We start from the raw sequence: 14,402 nt of genomic DNA, 5'->3' as shown, positions 1-14,402 counted from the left end.
AAGCAGCTGAGGGAGGGCTGGCATAATGGGGTGCGCTTTGTGGGGCGTCTTAGACAGCAGCAGGGGTGAGATGCTAGATTTGCCTCCCCAAGACCACACAAGGGTGGAGAAGAGGCTGATGGAATCACCTGGTCCCCACCCCAACCTCGCACCCGAAGCCCCGCCCCAGAAGTAGGATACTGATCAGGGGCCACTCAGTCCACATTTGGCCTGTGGCTGTCTGGGAGACTGGCCTTCCATTGGCTGGACACACCGTCTGCCCCAGCTTTGTGGGCTCCCATTGGCTAGCAGGGAGGTAGGGGCGGAGCTTGCCTTGCACTGTCTGTTGTGCCACGTGCTCCCCACGGATGAGCCCACCCTTGCGCATAAAAGGGCCCAGGTAGCGTGAGAACTCGCCCACTGTCGCCTCGGCCCTCGCGTCCTCATGGCTTCTCCAGCCAGCGCAGCCCCGGGCACAGACGACGGTGGTCGCAGAAAGCCCCGCCTGGCGGCGTCATTGCAGATCAACCCTGGGCCCAGCCCCTGGAGGCCCTTAGCCAGCCTGGGGCAAGACCTATGGGAACCCGTGCCCACCCCCAATGTGGAGGACAATGAGCAAGGCGGGCAGCTCCAGGCCTCCGCAGCAGGGGATGGTGGGCCCGGGGCAGGGGCCGAAGTAGGGGCAGCCCCAGCACGGGAAGACTCGGGGGGAAGGATGGGGAGGTCCCCGAGGGTCTCTGTCCTGCCCACAGGGTCCGTCGGGGACTTCCCTATGGTGGCCAGACAGCTGAGCCTGCAGCTCAAAGACCCACCGCCAGATCAGGCCGTGGCCTTGCTAGCTCAGCACGCGGCCAGTTTGGGCGTCTCTCTGATCTTCCGTGAGGACAAGACACCAGGTGAGGCCTAGTGGGCTGGGACTGCAGCACACCATGGGCTGACCCCAAATGAAGCGATGAGGACTGTGAGCTGGGCCCTAACCTGCTGTGATTAGCCTGGTGCTAGGAGCACCAGGTACACCAGACATGGAGCTGGCAGATCATGGCAGGGTCCATCCACATCTGAAGCTTGGTTTGCTTAGAGAACCTGCCTCAAACTACCCAGCCTTTCAGCAGGCTTTTTTGAGGGCCAGTTACATGTAATTACAGTTGCCATGCCAGCTGTAATTGGAGAGGAGACAGGTGAGTGAGAGCCAGTTCCCGATTTAAAGATGTTATCAAACACAGTTTGATAATGACAACACTACGTAGAGATATCATAATTACTATGCCCCGACTGCACCCCCTACTGAGGCAGACAGACAGAGCGATACACCGGGGCCTGAATTCAGGTTTCCAATCTTAAACCAGCACATTCCCTGCTTCGAAGGAGATAGCAAGAGAATCATTCCTCAAGTTTTTGGGAGGGTTTGTGAAACTACCTAGGAGAACCCTAACTAAATAGCTCAAAAAAGGATAATGCATTTAAAACTCAACTTGGGATTTGTTTTAATCAGGTGTTGTAAGACAGCAGACATGAGAATGATCGTCGTGAAGGAAATAAATACAGAAACAGGAGGCACAGCTCGCCACACAGGGCCGTGTGGGAGAGGACAAGGGTGGTCAGGTAGAACAGGAGAGGGCAACACAGCCCAGAGCCTTTATTGGGCTTTTCTGGGGGAGGAATGGTTGAGACAGGGAAGATATGCTGAGTAAGCACAGGATTGAGTAAGGCAAGACACTGAGTAAGTTTAGGGGTTATAGGGTGGTCCCTAGTTGTCCAGCACCTGGCCCAGGGTTGATGGAGAATGTTGGCTTGTGTGAGAGTTTGATGATTGGGGTGTGAGCTCCGGATTGGTTGGTTTCTGTATCAGAGTCAGTGCTTGCCAGGGAGTCGTTTACTACCTCTGGGAATTAACTCAGAAATTAGAGTTGGTCTCTCCAGGCTCACGACCCCAAATGTCAGAGCATCAGGAATACAGAAAATAAGGAAATCGATTCAATTCGGATGATGATAGCTGACATTCCTGAGTTCTGGATGGTGGGCAGCACTGCATAGAGGTATCATTATTACTATGATTACTATTGTTTGAAGGCCTTCAGACACATTAACTCATTGAGTCCTCACAAATATTCCTCAAGGGAGGCATAACATCGTTGCCACCACTTTCCAGATGGGAAGACTGAGTCCAGAGAGGCTGTAGCTGTGAGAGGGCAGTCTGATTTCAGAGCTTGAGCTAAACAAACCATTGGATAATACTGCCCTTCCTTGTGCTTAAAGTCCCCTTTGCCATTGTTGACACGAGTAGGCATGTTTTTAGTCATTTTTATTTTGGTAAACTTTCAAAGAATAGTATAAAAGAATTCCTGTAAACTCTTCACCCCGATTCTCCAGTTAACATTTGCCACATTTACTCTGTATATGTCTCTCTCTCCTTACATATTTGTTTCTATGTAAATAGCCACATCATTTTTTTTGAACAATCTGAATGTTGATTTACCTCTTAAATGCTTCAGTATATATTCCCTAAGAACAAGGTCATTGTCTTATATAATTGCAGTGCAATGATCGAATTATGGAAATTTAACACTGATGTATTACTATGACCTAATTACCATTCACATTCAAATTTTGCCGCTAGTCACAATAATGGCCATTTTTTTTCCAGTCCAGCAAGACCTATTACATTAGCTGTCATGCCTCGTTAATCTCCTTTTATGTGAGACAGTTCCTCAGACGGTCAGTCTCCATCTTCGGGACATTGATGCCAGTTGTTCTGCAGAAAGTCCTTCTACTTGGGTTTGCCTGTTTCCTCAGGATTGGGTTCAGGTCATGCATTATCAGCAGGAGTGCATGTGGCAATCTGGTGTCCCTGGCCGTGAGCCCCACCAGGAGGCCTGCGATCTGTTTGTCCTACCACTAGGACGTCAGCTGGGAGGGGCCTGACTAGGGTGTCTTCACTGCCAGGTGTCTTCACTTTCCCCTTTGTGCTTAATCAGTCGTCTGAGATGGGCATCTTGAGATGGTGTGGGCATCCTGTTCCCCAAAACACTGTCACCTTGTGGTTCTGGCATCCTTTGATGGTTGTTGCCAGATTTGATTATTATGCCCTGGCTGCCGTATAAAGGATTCCTGATGCCAGCTTTCCTTCTGCATCTACTAATTGGCATTCTTGATGCCCTTTTAAAGTGAGTGAATCTCCATGCTAGGGTGGGTGCTGAAATGTGGGTTCTCTTCTTAAAGTGCAGTCCTCTTGGGAAACAATTTAGCAGCAAGTACCATGAACAGAAATAAGTTTATGCCTTTTGACTAAGTGATCCCAGTTCTAGGATTTCCTCTTTCTCTGTTGTATTATAAGTAACACCTGAAATGCTGGTGTTTGGTAGACACGTGGAAAAGAAATAGAGCAGCGAGTTTGGGGGTCAACAGGGAACCTTCATCCTGGGAACAGTGTAGCTCTGGATCTGGTTCCTGGTACCACCTAGACACACTGTCTGCCCTTTGTATGCCCCCTCCATAAAGTGGGTTGTATGAACTGTTCATAGAGGCTTGTGAGGATTCTGCGAGTGAGGATGACCAGCTTGCCAGGCCTGCACTGTCCTGGAGCAGGAGTCGGCAAGCCCGTCTCCTTGTCATTCTGGTCCTCCTTCCTGGCAGGTATCTGGCCCTCCTAGAAAGGATGAGGGGCAGGATGCTACTTCTCAGCCCTTCCTTCCCCAGACCCCGGCTTCCCCTTCTCTGTGCACGTGGAACTGGATGGGGTGGTCTGCCCGGCAGGCACTGCCAACAGTAAGCTGGAGGCCAAGCAGCAGGCAGCTCTCTCTGCCCTCCACTACATCCAGCGTCAGCTGGAGAGCTCAGGTACAGGGCAGGGCCCCCAGCCCTGGCGGGGCTGGTGCATGTCTATGGGTAGGGGAGTTGCTGCAGAGACTATCTGGGCATCAGGACCTGGTCTGTGGGGAGCTGGGGAGGGGGTGTGATCTGACCCCTGCCCTAAGGTCCTTTGAAGCCTACCCTCCTTGGGGGCAGGGACTGCTAGAGGAACTTTTTGTTTTTGGAAGATGACCCCCCCCAACACGGCCTGCTTCCGAAGGACAGAGTATGAGAGAACAGACACCAGCACCCACAGCAGCCCTCCCCTTGTCTGTCTTCCAGAGTCCACAAAGCCCACGAAGACCCCCAGCAGGCCTCCAGTCGCCTCCCTGAGCGTAGGTAGGTGGGCCCCCATTGACCTGACCCCATGGCAGTGAGGGCACGCCCTGTGGGGCCCCCACTTCCACCTTCTCCCTCACGTGCAGAGAACATCCTGACCCATGAGCAGCGCTGCGCAGCCGTGGTCAGCGCCAGCTTTGATCGTCTGGTGGATGCGAGCTCACCATACTGGGCCTGCAAGGGGACTGTGGCTGCGGTCATCCTGGAGAGAGGTAGGGGTGGCCCTGCCCCTGACCTCGGAAGTGCTGGGGGGCCTCTGGCCTCAGGCCAATTGTCTCTGCCCCCTTCCCTCACAGAGGTCCCAGGCGCCAGGGGCCATGTCAAGGAGATCTACCAGCTGGTGGCACTGGGCACTGGCAGCAGCAGCTGTGCCAACTGGCTGGACTTCTCGGGCCGGCAGCTCCATGACTGCCATGGTTTGGTCATTGCCCGCAGGGCCCTGCTCAGGTGAGGGGCAGCGGGGGGCCTCTGCTGCAGCCCCGGGCAGGACATAGCCGCCCTAGCTGCTGCCTCTCCCGCCCCCAGGTTCTTGTTCCGGCAGCTCCTGCTGGCCACAAAGGGGGGCTCCAAGGGCAAGGAGCGGTCCGTGCTGGCCCCCCAGCCAGGGCCTGGGACCTCCTTCGCCCTCAAGCCTCGGATCTTCCTGCACCTGTACGTCAGCAACACCCCTAGGGGAGCTGCCCAGGACATCTAGTATGTGGGGAACCCGAGGCGGGGCCTGGTTTGGCCAGGTGGGATAGGTAGGGTTGGAAGAGTGACCCTGACCCTAACCCCTGTGTCCTCTGCCGCCCCTGCAGCCTCCCGCCATCCTCGGAGGGCAGCTTCCTGCACAGCCCCGCCTTCCGCCTACAGGCCCATGTCCGCGGGGAGCTGAAGCCCGTGTGCTACGTGGCCCCTGCGCTCCGGGACACCCACGTGGGCTGCCTCTCGGCCAGCGACAAGCTGGCACGCTGGGCTGTGCTGGGGCTAGGGGGCGCCTTACTGGCTCACTTCCTGCCTCCCCTCTACGCCACCAGCCTTGTCCTGGGTGAGGCCCCGAGGGCTTGAGGGCTTGAGGGCAGGAGGCAGGCTTTAGGGGGAGAAGGTGGCGGAGACTCAGACCTTGCCCTGTGCCTTCTGTCCCCACAGCTGACCCCTGCCACGACCCCCCAACTCTGAGCAGGGCCATCCATGCCCGGCCCAGCCTAGATGGGGTCATGGGGCCATGCCTGCCACCCCCCTACACCCGCAACACGCTGCACCTGTTTGCAGGGCCCTCAGTGGCCCCCTCCGACACCACCCCCAACAACTCCCACGGCCTCAGCCTTAACTGGAGCCTGGGGGACCCTGATGTCGAGGTTGTGGACGTGACCACCGGGCGTGTGAAAGCCAAGTGAGAAGGGGCAGGGGGCAGGCTGGATAGGGAGGCCTGGCAGCTGGGGTCCCCGTCCTCCTGCCCATGGGGAAAGAGGGTACATCTAGTCACCAGCTGGCATTCTAATCCCAGCTCAGCCTCTTTCCAGCTCTGTGCCCAACTCCATGACACCCCCAAGATTGTCATGGCACAAAGGAGATAGTCTGAGGGCCATGGGGAGGAACTGTTAGTTCCGTTCTTTGCTTCCCTCTGATCTTTGGTCCTTTTCTCTCCATCTCCAGTGTAGCTCTCGGACCTCCCTCCCGCCTCTGCAAGGCTGCCTTTCTCTGGGCCTTCCGCCAGGCTGCCCAGGCTCTCGGGAAATCCCACCTCCTGGCCTTGAAGACCTATGAGGAAGCCAAGGTCAGCCCCTTCCCACCCCATCAGCTCTCTTTCTCCCATACCCACCACAAGCACCCTCTCTCAACCTGGCTCCTCTCCTGCCCTAGGCCGGGCCCTACCAGGAGGCTCGCCGGCAGCTATCTCTCCTCCTGGACCAGCAAGGCCTGGGGGCTTGGCCCTCGAAACCATTGGTGGGCAAATTCAGAGACTGAAACAGACCTCCAGGGGAAAGTTCCCTGAGCTGAGCTGGACCCACTGGAGGGGTGCTGTCTGAGGGGCAGGATGGCAGGGGAGCACGTGGTGCACTGGGCGGAGTTGGGAAGGGAGGGAGGGCCTGACGTGGTGGAGGCGTGGGAGCTGCTGCACATTTGGGCTTGAATAAAGAAGCTGTTTCTGGTGTTTCTGTGTGGTGTTGGCTTTTGGAGGGAGGGAGTATCCTGGAGCCCTTTTATTTGTGAAGAGAGAAGCCCCTGTGGTGGCCGGGTCCCCAACTCAGAGTTACTGTGCTGTTGTACCAGCCTGTGTGCCTGTGGCTGCTGTGTGGGTAGAGGGGAAGGCTGCCAAGCGAGAGGGGAGGCAGGCCTGGGCAGGTGGCAGCCCCATCCCTGCCCTTAAGATCCTCTGGGTTTCTGTGAGTGGGTCAGGCAGTCCTGGCAGCTAACAGAGTGGTCATACAGACCTGGTCCCTGTCCTCTGGGCCACCCCAGCTGTTCTACCTGGTAAGCCCACATGCCCATGGGGTGGAGGGGACAGAGCCTGCTTCACAGGCCAGGTGGTGGGTTTCCTTTGTTCTCCTTGGGGGGCTGTAGTGAGTCTGCGGGGGCTAGCAGGCTCTCCAAGGACCTCGCATCAGGAGGGAAGATGCTGTACACTGAGTCCGTGCTAGTGCTCGCACACACATACACACATACACACACACACACACACAGAGCTGTGCACATGTCTGCAGCCTGGGCACCTCACCAGCTCGGGCTGAGTCCACAGAGCAGGAGCACAGGCAGCTTTGAAGTCTGGGGACCTGGGGCCAGAGGGCTGAGGACCACACCAGCCCCCAGCCCCACACTCTGAGGCTGGAGGCTTCCTGCACCCCCAGCATTTTCATGTTCAGAACTACAGACTGCTCTCCCAGAGGGGCTGGGAGGCCGGGCCGACACTCAGGGCCAGGCCAGTGCTAATGCTGAAGCCCTGGTTTGGTGTCTCCTTCCGAGCTGCCTCCCTGCCCCTAGGTGTGTGTGGTCTCAGCTGCCACTTAATGTCAGTCCACTTTGGTTGATTTATCTGTAGGAATAACCAGAAGGCCACCCAGGTGCCCTGTTGTCCCCAGCCCTCCTGTCTGCAGGCCCAGGCTCCCCCTCTGCCTGTCCACTGGGTCCCTGCTCTGTCCCTTTTAACTAGTACATGGGAGGGAGGTGGTGGCCAAGGAAATAATTAGCTGACAGGCTAGAGGCTCCAGCAGGCCCTGTACCCGAGGCTGATTTACAGATACTGTCATATTTAAATCTGCCACCAACTCCACACACAAGATGCTATGGCTGCCCTGTTTTACCGATGAGGAAACTCATAAGGTGAAGTTGGGTAACTTCCAGAGAGCACATGGGGTCGGGATTCCTGTACAAGCATCTGACTTCCAAGCCCCCCGATCCCCACCTTGCTGCCTGGGCTGCCACTGGCGTTGCTTCTCTGATCTTGGACAAAACTCCCAACCTCCTTTATAAAACGAGAACTGGAGGTTCTGAGAGCTCCCTCCTAACTTTGACAATCTCTCCTCGGCTCTTTCCTGACAGCCACTAGGAGTGGGAGATGCAGCCTTTGCCATTGAGACAAAAAGCTGCGGGCTGACGGGCTTGGGAAAGAGTGACAAAGTGGCTGCGGGGAGGGCAGGAGAGGGGGAGTCGAGGTTGGAGAGGCCTCGGAAGGCAGGACAGGAGTTCACAAGTGCACATGTGCAAGGAAATACTGGGCGGAGGGAAGTATGTGAAGGGGTGGGAAAGGGGAGGGTCTCAGTCCAGGTAAGCACTGATTTTTGTGTAGAACTGAAAAAGCACCTAGGTTATTTACCGTTAGGTGCTGTTATTTAACAGAAAAAAAACCCACTTCTCAGGCCAACTTTGAAATTATGATTTCTCATGGTTATTTTTTTTCAGGAATGGGGAGGATTTTTAAAACACCCAAGGCTATTAATTAGCACCTTTATTACACATTGTTTTCCCCTGGAGACAATTTAAATTGATTTACTATTTGTCCTGCGATGGTGACTACCGAGAGATCCAGAAATACACCAGCCATTCCAAACTGCAGTTTTATGCAACGAGCCTTTTGATATTCATTAATCACATAATCAGTGGGTAAACAAGTTATTCAAAATGACATTAACTCTGCTGTGTTCTGCCAAGTAAGTAATATTCATCCCCATGTTGCATAAATCTGCCTGTCCAATCCTTCCCTCCTAAGACAGTCCTCATTACACAATATTCGCTCTATTCCTTTGACTCAGCTAATTTATTATTGAGGCATGATGATGAAGGCTGCTTCTGAAATGGAGAGCCTGTTAACGTCTTCTTGGCCCAGTCCCCTCTGGGTGAAGTTTTGCCAATAACAGCATATTTGAGTTGGGAGGTGATGTAACCTAGCCAGGCACAATTCAAAGGCCACCATGCCTTTGCTGCCCCACCCATCCTCCGTTCCCCACAGCTCTGTGCTCTGGGGTCTGCCCTGGACCCTGGGCAGCCCCTGCACCATGCTGCCCCTCCCTCCCTATGTGTGGTCTTCATCGCTGAGCACACGTGTGGACCCAGGAGACCAAGGGCCACTCCACATTTCCAAGCCTCAGTTTCCCCACGTGGCAAATAAGAGTGAATCACAAACGTGTGGCCCGCAGGGGAGTGGTGAGATGGACTGGGAAGTGGGCAGACAACTGTTCCTAGATCTGTAGTCCTCGGTGTGGTTGCTTCCAGCTCCTGGAGGTCAGCCCATTCATTGTCTGTTTCTTTCCATCTCTCCTGTGGGGTCTCCCATATAGAAGATGCCGAACAAATGAGTTGAATGGAAAATGAGTGAATAATAGGAACTTCTTTTTACATAATTAGAGGGAAAGAATAGAAACCTTGTTCTAAAATACGGCTTTAGAAGCCATTTTGAAAATTTCCATTTTATAGTGAGTCCTTTTTTCACTGACCTGTAGAAGCATTCAAAAAGACCTAAAGGAAAATTACAGTCTAGAGAAATGGGGTCTACTTGTACAATGTCACCCTACTCCACAGGTCATTGGTGAAATAACGGTTTAAGAAACATTGGGTACATACTAAGATGCTACAAAAATTGTGGCTCTCATCGGGGTCTGTTTCTTGCAGCCGTCCAGAGGTGATCAGTCCTTGGATGGCTGGACACCACCCTCACCTCAAGGGTAGGTGGCCTCCTCTTAAAGGAGATGACCCAGAAGTTCCCCACATCACTGCTGCTCACGTGTCCATCAGGCAAACGTAGTCACATGCCGCACCTAGCTGCAGGGATAGCTGGGAAATGGGGGACTCTAAGCTACAATTTGGGTGGGTTCCATTATTAAAAGGTTGTAGGTGAGTGGTGTTAGCAATGGTTAGCAGTCTTTCCTACACGGAGCTGGGAAGGACCAACAGGCTCAATGCCCTGAGGAAAGACCAGGCACAAAGGGAACATCCTACAGCTGGGAGGAAAGCACAGGCAGCCTCGACACAGGCTGCGTGTCCAATACGTTAGGGAACCCTGCCTGCTGTCCCCCACTGGTCCCAGACATGTCCTTCTCCACTCCATCACTTCTACTCCAGAACAGTGTCTCCCATGCTGTCCCTTGAGTGATCAAAGACATTCCTGCCTCAGGACCTTTGCACTTGCTGTTCCTTCTTCCCCAAAGGATTTCCTCCAGAGATGCACATGCTTTGCTCCCCTAACCCCTTCACGATTTGCTCCAAAGTCATGGATCAGAAAGGCATTCCTGGTCACCTTTCATGCCCCTTCTCTCCAGCAGTCCCACCCTTATCCTGCTTTATTCCTTTTCTGTTTTGTTCTTGGCTGAACCCCCAGTGCCTGGAACAGTGGCACAATAAAGACTTATTGATTAATGAATGAAGAAAATATTTGAGAAAAATGTCAGCATGACCTGCTGTCACTGTGGGGGGCCCCATAGCCCAGAGGTCACATCCTGGCCCCTTTCTGCAGCCCTGCCTACACCCAGTGTCCTCATTTGGATCAATCTTCCCAGTGTATCCTAGCGCTCTCCCAGGGTGAGCCTGGAGTAGGTTCATTTACTTCCTAAATATTCCAGTGTCTTCAGCTCAGACTCAGGAATTAAGTAAATGGGAGCATCTGTGTACATATCTGAGAAGTTTGACGGGGAGGCTGGGAGGCCTGACCTCCTGTGGATAAAATTACAACAGCCTCACTGCTCCCTGCCTTGTCCCTGGGGCTGACACCATGGCCCTTGGTGAGATGAGGGGACGGGAAGCTTCCTGGGAGGGGAGGGGTGCTGGCATTTACTGTCCACCTACTGCAGGCCAGGCCCTGTTACTGGAGTGGAAATGGGCCGGAAGCAGAAGCTGGTGGCTTTAAAACACATTTATAGAACTGAACAGCTGTTCTGAGGTCATCATGAAAGTGGAATATTTTACTGTCTCACATAGATGTTGGTTGAGAAGACAGTGCCTGTGGCATCAGCCCTGCTCTGGGGGAGGTAGTGACTGGTTTGCATGCGTGTTTTACCCCCACAAAGATTTTCTGATGTGCTGTGGGGCAGATTCTTGTTCCCAGCACAGCAGATCACAAGGCATCTGGGGACCTAGTCTTCTCACCTGTGCCAATCCCAGCAGCCAGCGTTTGGTGTGCATGTCTGGCCCAGGTACGCCTTTGGAAGCTTCTCCAAGAAAGGAGCACTTTGTCCCTGGGGTGCAGGGCAGGCCCAGGCTCAGTGGCTACACCAGAGAAGTTTTCCTCCTGCTCACACAATCCACTGAAGCGGCTGATCAGCACACAGCAGTTTGGGGTCGCATGTGGGTCATCTTGTAGGGCAGAGACAGCACAATTTTTCTGCAAAGGGCCAGAGTAAATATTTCCAGCTTGGTGGGCCATCTATTGCATAGACTCTGCCCTTGTAACCCGAAGTTCTGTAGAGGGTATCTGAATGAATGAGACTGGCTCTGTCTCAATAAAACTTTATTTACAATAATGGGCGGGATAGGGGGTGGGACATGTAGTTTACTGTCCCCTGCCTCACGGCTTTGAGTATTCCCAAATCTGCAGCTGTGTGGGGTGGGGGCGAGAGGGAGAGTACAGACGACCATGCAGGGGCTGTTTGCGGCAGCTCCACAGTGTTGAGCACCTTCTGCCACGTTCTACCCATCAGGATTCTGGCCTTCGCCCCTCTACGAGCAGGGAGGCTGGAAATGCCGAAGAGGGGTCAGATATTGGCAAAGAGTTGCAACCTCTGCCCCAGAGCCCCTGGGAAGGGAAAAGAACAGCCCTACAGTGCTTAGCGGTATAGCCTTAACACAGGATGGGCCTGAAGCCAGCAAACCCGAATCTGAACTCAACTCTGCCCTTAACGTCTTGTCTGTGGGACAGTTTCCTTGCTCTTGAAAGGGGGCTGTCGGGCTTCCCTCACACTGTCCCTTTTGCGATGAAATGAGATAAGATACGTAAAGTCTGGGTCCCGGGCCCCACACGTGGAGACCCTCAGAGACTGGGGGCTGTTTGACAGGTGTTTGAAATCCACCAACAAGCCAAGTTGGTGAGCATGTGGGGCCAAGATAACAGCCAGATCCCTTCTCTGCACCAGGAAGCCTGAGGTGGAGGCAGGATGAGGGTGGGAGTGGGAGAGGGGGACCACATTCCCATGAGTGGAACCCAGGACATCCTTTCTCCATCAATGGTGACTTACATGGCCTCATGTGCTCCCTGAGGTGCACTGAAGCCACTTCCAGTGCTGCCCATCTATGGAGCGGTGACCTAGCCTGACCCCTGTCCCCTGACTTGAGGACCTGGTGGGGTGGGCTGTGCGGATCTGCTTCCCTCTGCCCCCACACCCCATCAGGGTCCGAGGTTCTCAACACAGACCCAATGACGCCTGCTGCTTCTTGCCCCACTTCCCCCTCCTCATTTTATTGGGCTGTGATTCACACACCACAAAACTCACCCTTCAAAAGTGTACCATCCAATAGTTTTTAGTGTATCCTTGGAGTTGGACAGCCATCATCTCTATCTAATTCTACAACCTTTCATCACCCCAAAAGGAACCCCACGCCCATTAGCAACCACTCCCCCCTCACCTACCCTCCAGCCCTGGCAACCACCAAACTGCTATGTCTGTGGTTTTACCCAATCTGGACATTTCATATACACGGAATCCTATGTGACCTTCTGTATCTGGCTTCTCTTACTTAGCATAATGTTGTCATGATGTGTCCACACTGTACCATGTATCGATACTTCATTCCTTTTTATGGCTGAATACTATTCCATTTGTTTACCTATTCATCAGTTGATGGATATTTGCATAGGCTTCTTTTAAAAAACATATCCTAGTTCTGGAATACTATCTTATAGAGAGAATCAGATCATAATTTTTGTAGTGAGAGAAAGAATCCCCAACTAGCCCATTTGGGAATATATGCATATGGTACAGGGACTTCAGGAAGGCAGTAGGATGTAGAGGTTAAGAGCACAGTCTGGAACCAGATAGGCTGGGTGTAAATCCTGAGTCTCCCTGACAGTTGGGTGACCTTGAGATATTGACCTAAACTTCTTGTGCCTCAGTTGCTTCATCTGTAAAACAGGGATAATCATACCTTCCTCAGAAGGTGGCTGTGAGGATCAAGGGACATATGTAAAGTGATGGGACAGGAAGTGACATGCAGCTGACACCCCTTAGCTGCTGTGTTCGTCCCATAGAGGCGGTTGGTGCCCAGAATCTCTTTCTGCCTCTTTTGGTACGGTGTCCTGGTTTTCCTCTGAAAAACTCACCCTCCCATTCTCAGCCATGTGATTTGGGTGGGACTGAGCCCATCTTCGGATAGGGTGAGCCCCCAGTCATGTACACTAATCAGAGTAACCATAGTGGTTGGTTCAGGGATGTGGCCATTACCCACTCAGAGCCAGTAAGACTCAAAAAAAGCACATCTTGGGATTCTGGGAACAAAAGGTGTCTCTCTTCGGTGGGCTTGGTAAAGTGAGGATATGAGACTAGGAACTTGGGCAGCCATCTTGTGGCCATGAGGAGAGCCTGGGGCCACAGAGGGAAGATGCAGAGAATTGGAGTTTTCTATTTGACGTTGATGACATTGGTTAAACACTTGGATTAAACCACACCTGAACTCCTTATGGATTGCCAGTTAAAAGAGCCAATGAGTCTCCTGTTGCTTATTTGCTTGTTTAATGAAGTTTGAATAGAGTTTCTTGTACTTGGAAACAAAGCATTTCTAACTCATATCTGTGGGAGTGTCCTAAAAATATGTAGTGTTTGTTTAGATCCTCTCCCAAGTAAACTGCCCGCACATAAATCCTTGCCTCAGGGTCTGCTTCTGGGGGAGCCCAAAGATCTTGGCAAACCAAGATAGACCTCCTGAGAGCCTGTCCAGAGTCGGAACCCCTGTGCCATGTACGGCTCCCCCAGTCACCTCTCTGCCCTCTTCCTTGCTGGTACTTATCACAAGCTATGCTTGTCCTGTTTATTTCCTTCTTGACTTATCTGCCTCCCTACTCCACCCCCACCCTCCATTTAGGTCCAGGAGCATCTGTGTTGCTGACAGAACAATGTCTGGCACGTGGTAGGCGCTGAAGAAACGCTGCCCCAGAAACTAACGATTGCCCCTCCCAACTTCTGACTTGACCATTGTCCGGGAGTCGGGGAGCCCTTATCCCTGCCACCCATCACCTGGGGATCCCTCACACTTCTTCCCACATCCCAAGGTCAGCCCCAGCAGGCCCGGAGACTAGACCTGCCCCAATACACTGGAGAAGCCATTCATCACTTCTTAATATTGTTTAATGTTTCTCTCAGAGTTGCAGGGGTTGGGGAGCCCTGAAAGCTTAGTTAGGAAACTGCTGAGTTTCCCAGCGATTTTATTTCAAGCCAGTTACTGATCACAATGGAAGCCTTTGCAACAGCAAGATAGGCTAATTTTAGCTCAGAGCGTCCAAATTCATTCTGTTTCCCTTTGTCCCCCTTACAGCAAAGGTGAATTATGAGAGTCACGCTGCCTTCCCCGCATGTCATCTGGAGTCCGTGGCCGCGGAGGCCGGGCTGGTCTCACACAATCTCAGTCGAGCCGCTCCGGATGGTCCAGGAACTAAGGGGCTGATGGGGACAGTGGCGTCCCTTTGTTTTGTTTTATTTTTAACTGACTTTGTGTTCCCGGAGGTGCCCCTTGGTTGTATGTCAAACGCTGGATGAGACGGGCCCTGGGCAAAGATCAGGAAACACTGAGCTGAGGGCACTGCTTGCCAGTCCTGGCTTTGCTGCCTCTGACTGCGTGAC

The 14,402-nt window shown here is 53.2% G+C and overlaps 1 protein-coding gene across 1 annotated transcript; it reads left to right on the top strand.

The window, feature by feature from the left end:
• Positions 1–424: 424 nt before the first annotated feature.
• ADAD2 (adenosine deaminase domain containing 2) lies at positions 425–6,114 on the top strand. The gene is made up of 10 exons (XM_031459181.2): positions 425–875; positions 3,676–3,816; positions 4,111–4,167; positions 4,254–4,379; positions 4,464–4,614; positions 4,693–4,860; positions 4,965–5,194; positions 5,296–5,539; positions 5,803–5,923; positions 6,010–6,114. The coding sequence occupies exons 1-10, from the start codon at positions 425–427 to the stop codon at positions 6,112–6,114; spliced, it is 1,794 nt and encodes a 597-aa protein (XP_031315041.2).
• Positions 6,115–14,402: the final 8,288 nt, after the last annotated feature.

Source organism: Camelus dromedarius, chromosome 9 (assembly GCF_036321535.1).
Source record: "Camelus dromedarius isolate mCamDro1 chromosome 9, mCamDro1.pat, whole genome shotgun sequence".
NCBI lineage: Eukaryota > Metazoa > Chordata > Mammalia > Artiodactyla > Camelidae > Camelus > Camelus dromedarius.
The sequence above is the reverse complement of the archived record's forward strand: the minus strand, read 5'-3'. Positions and strand labels throughout refer to the sequence as shown.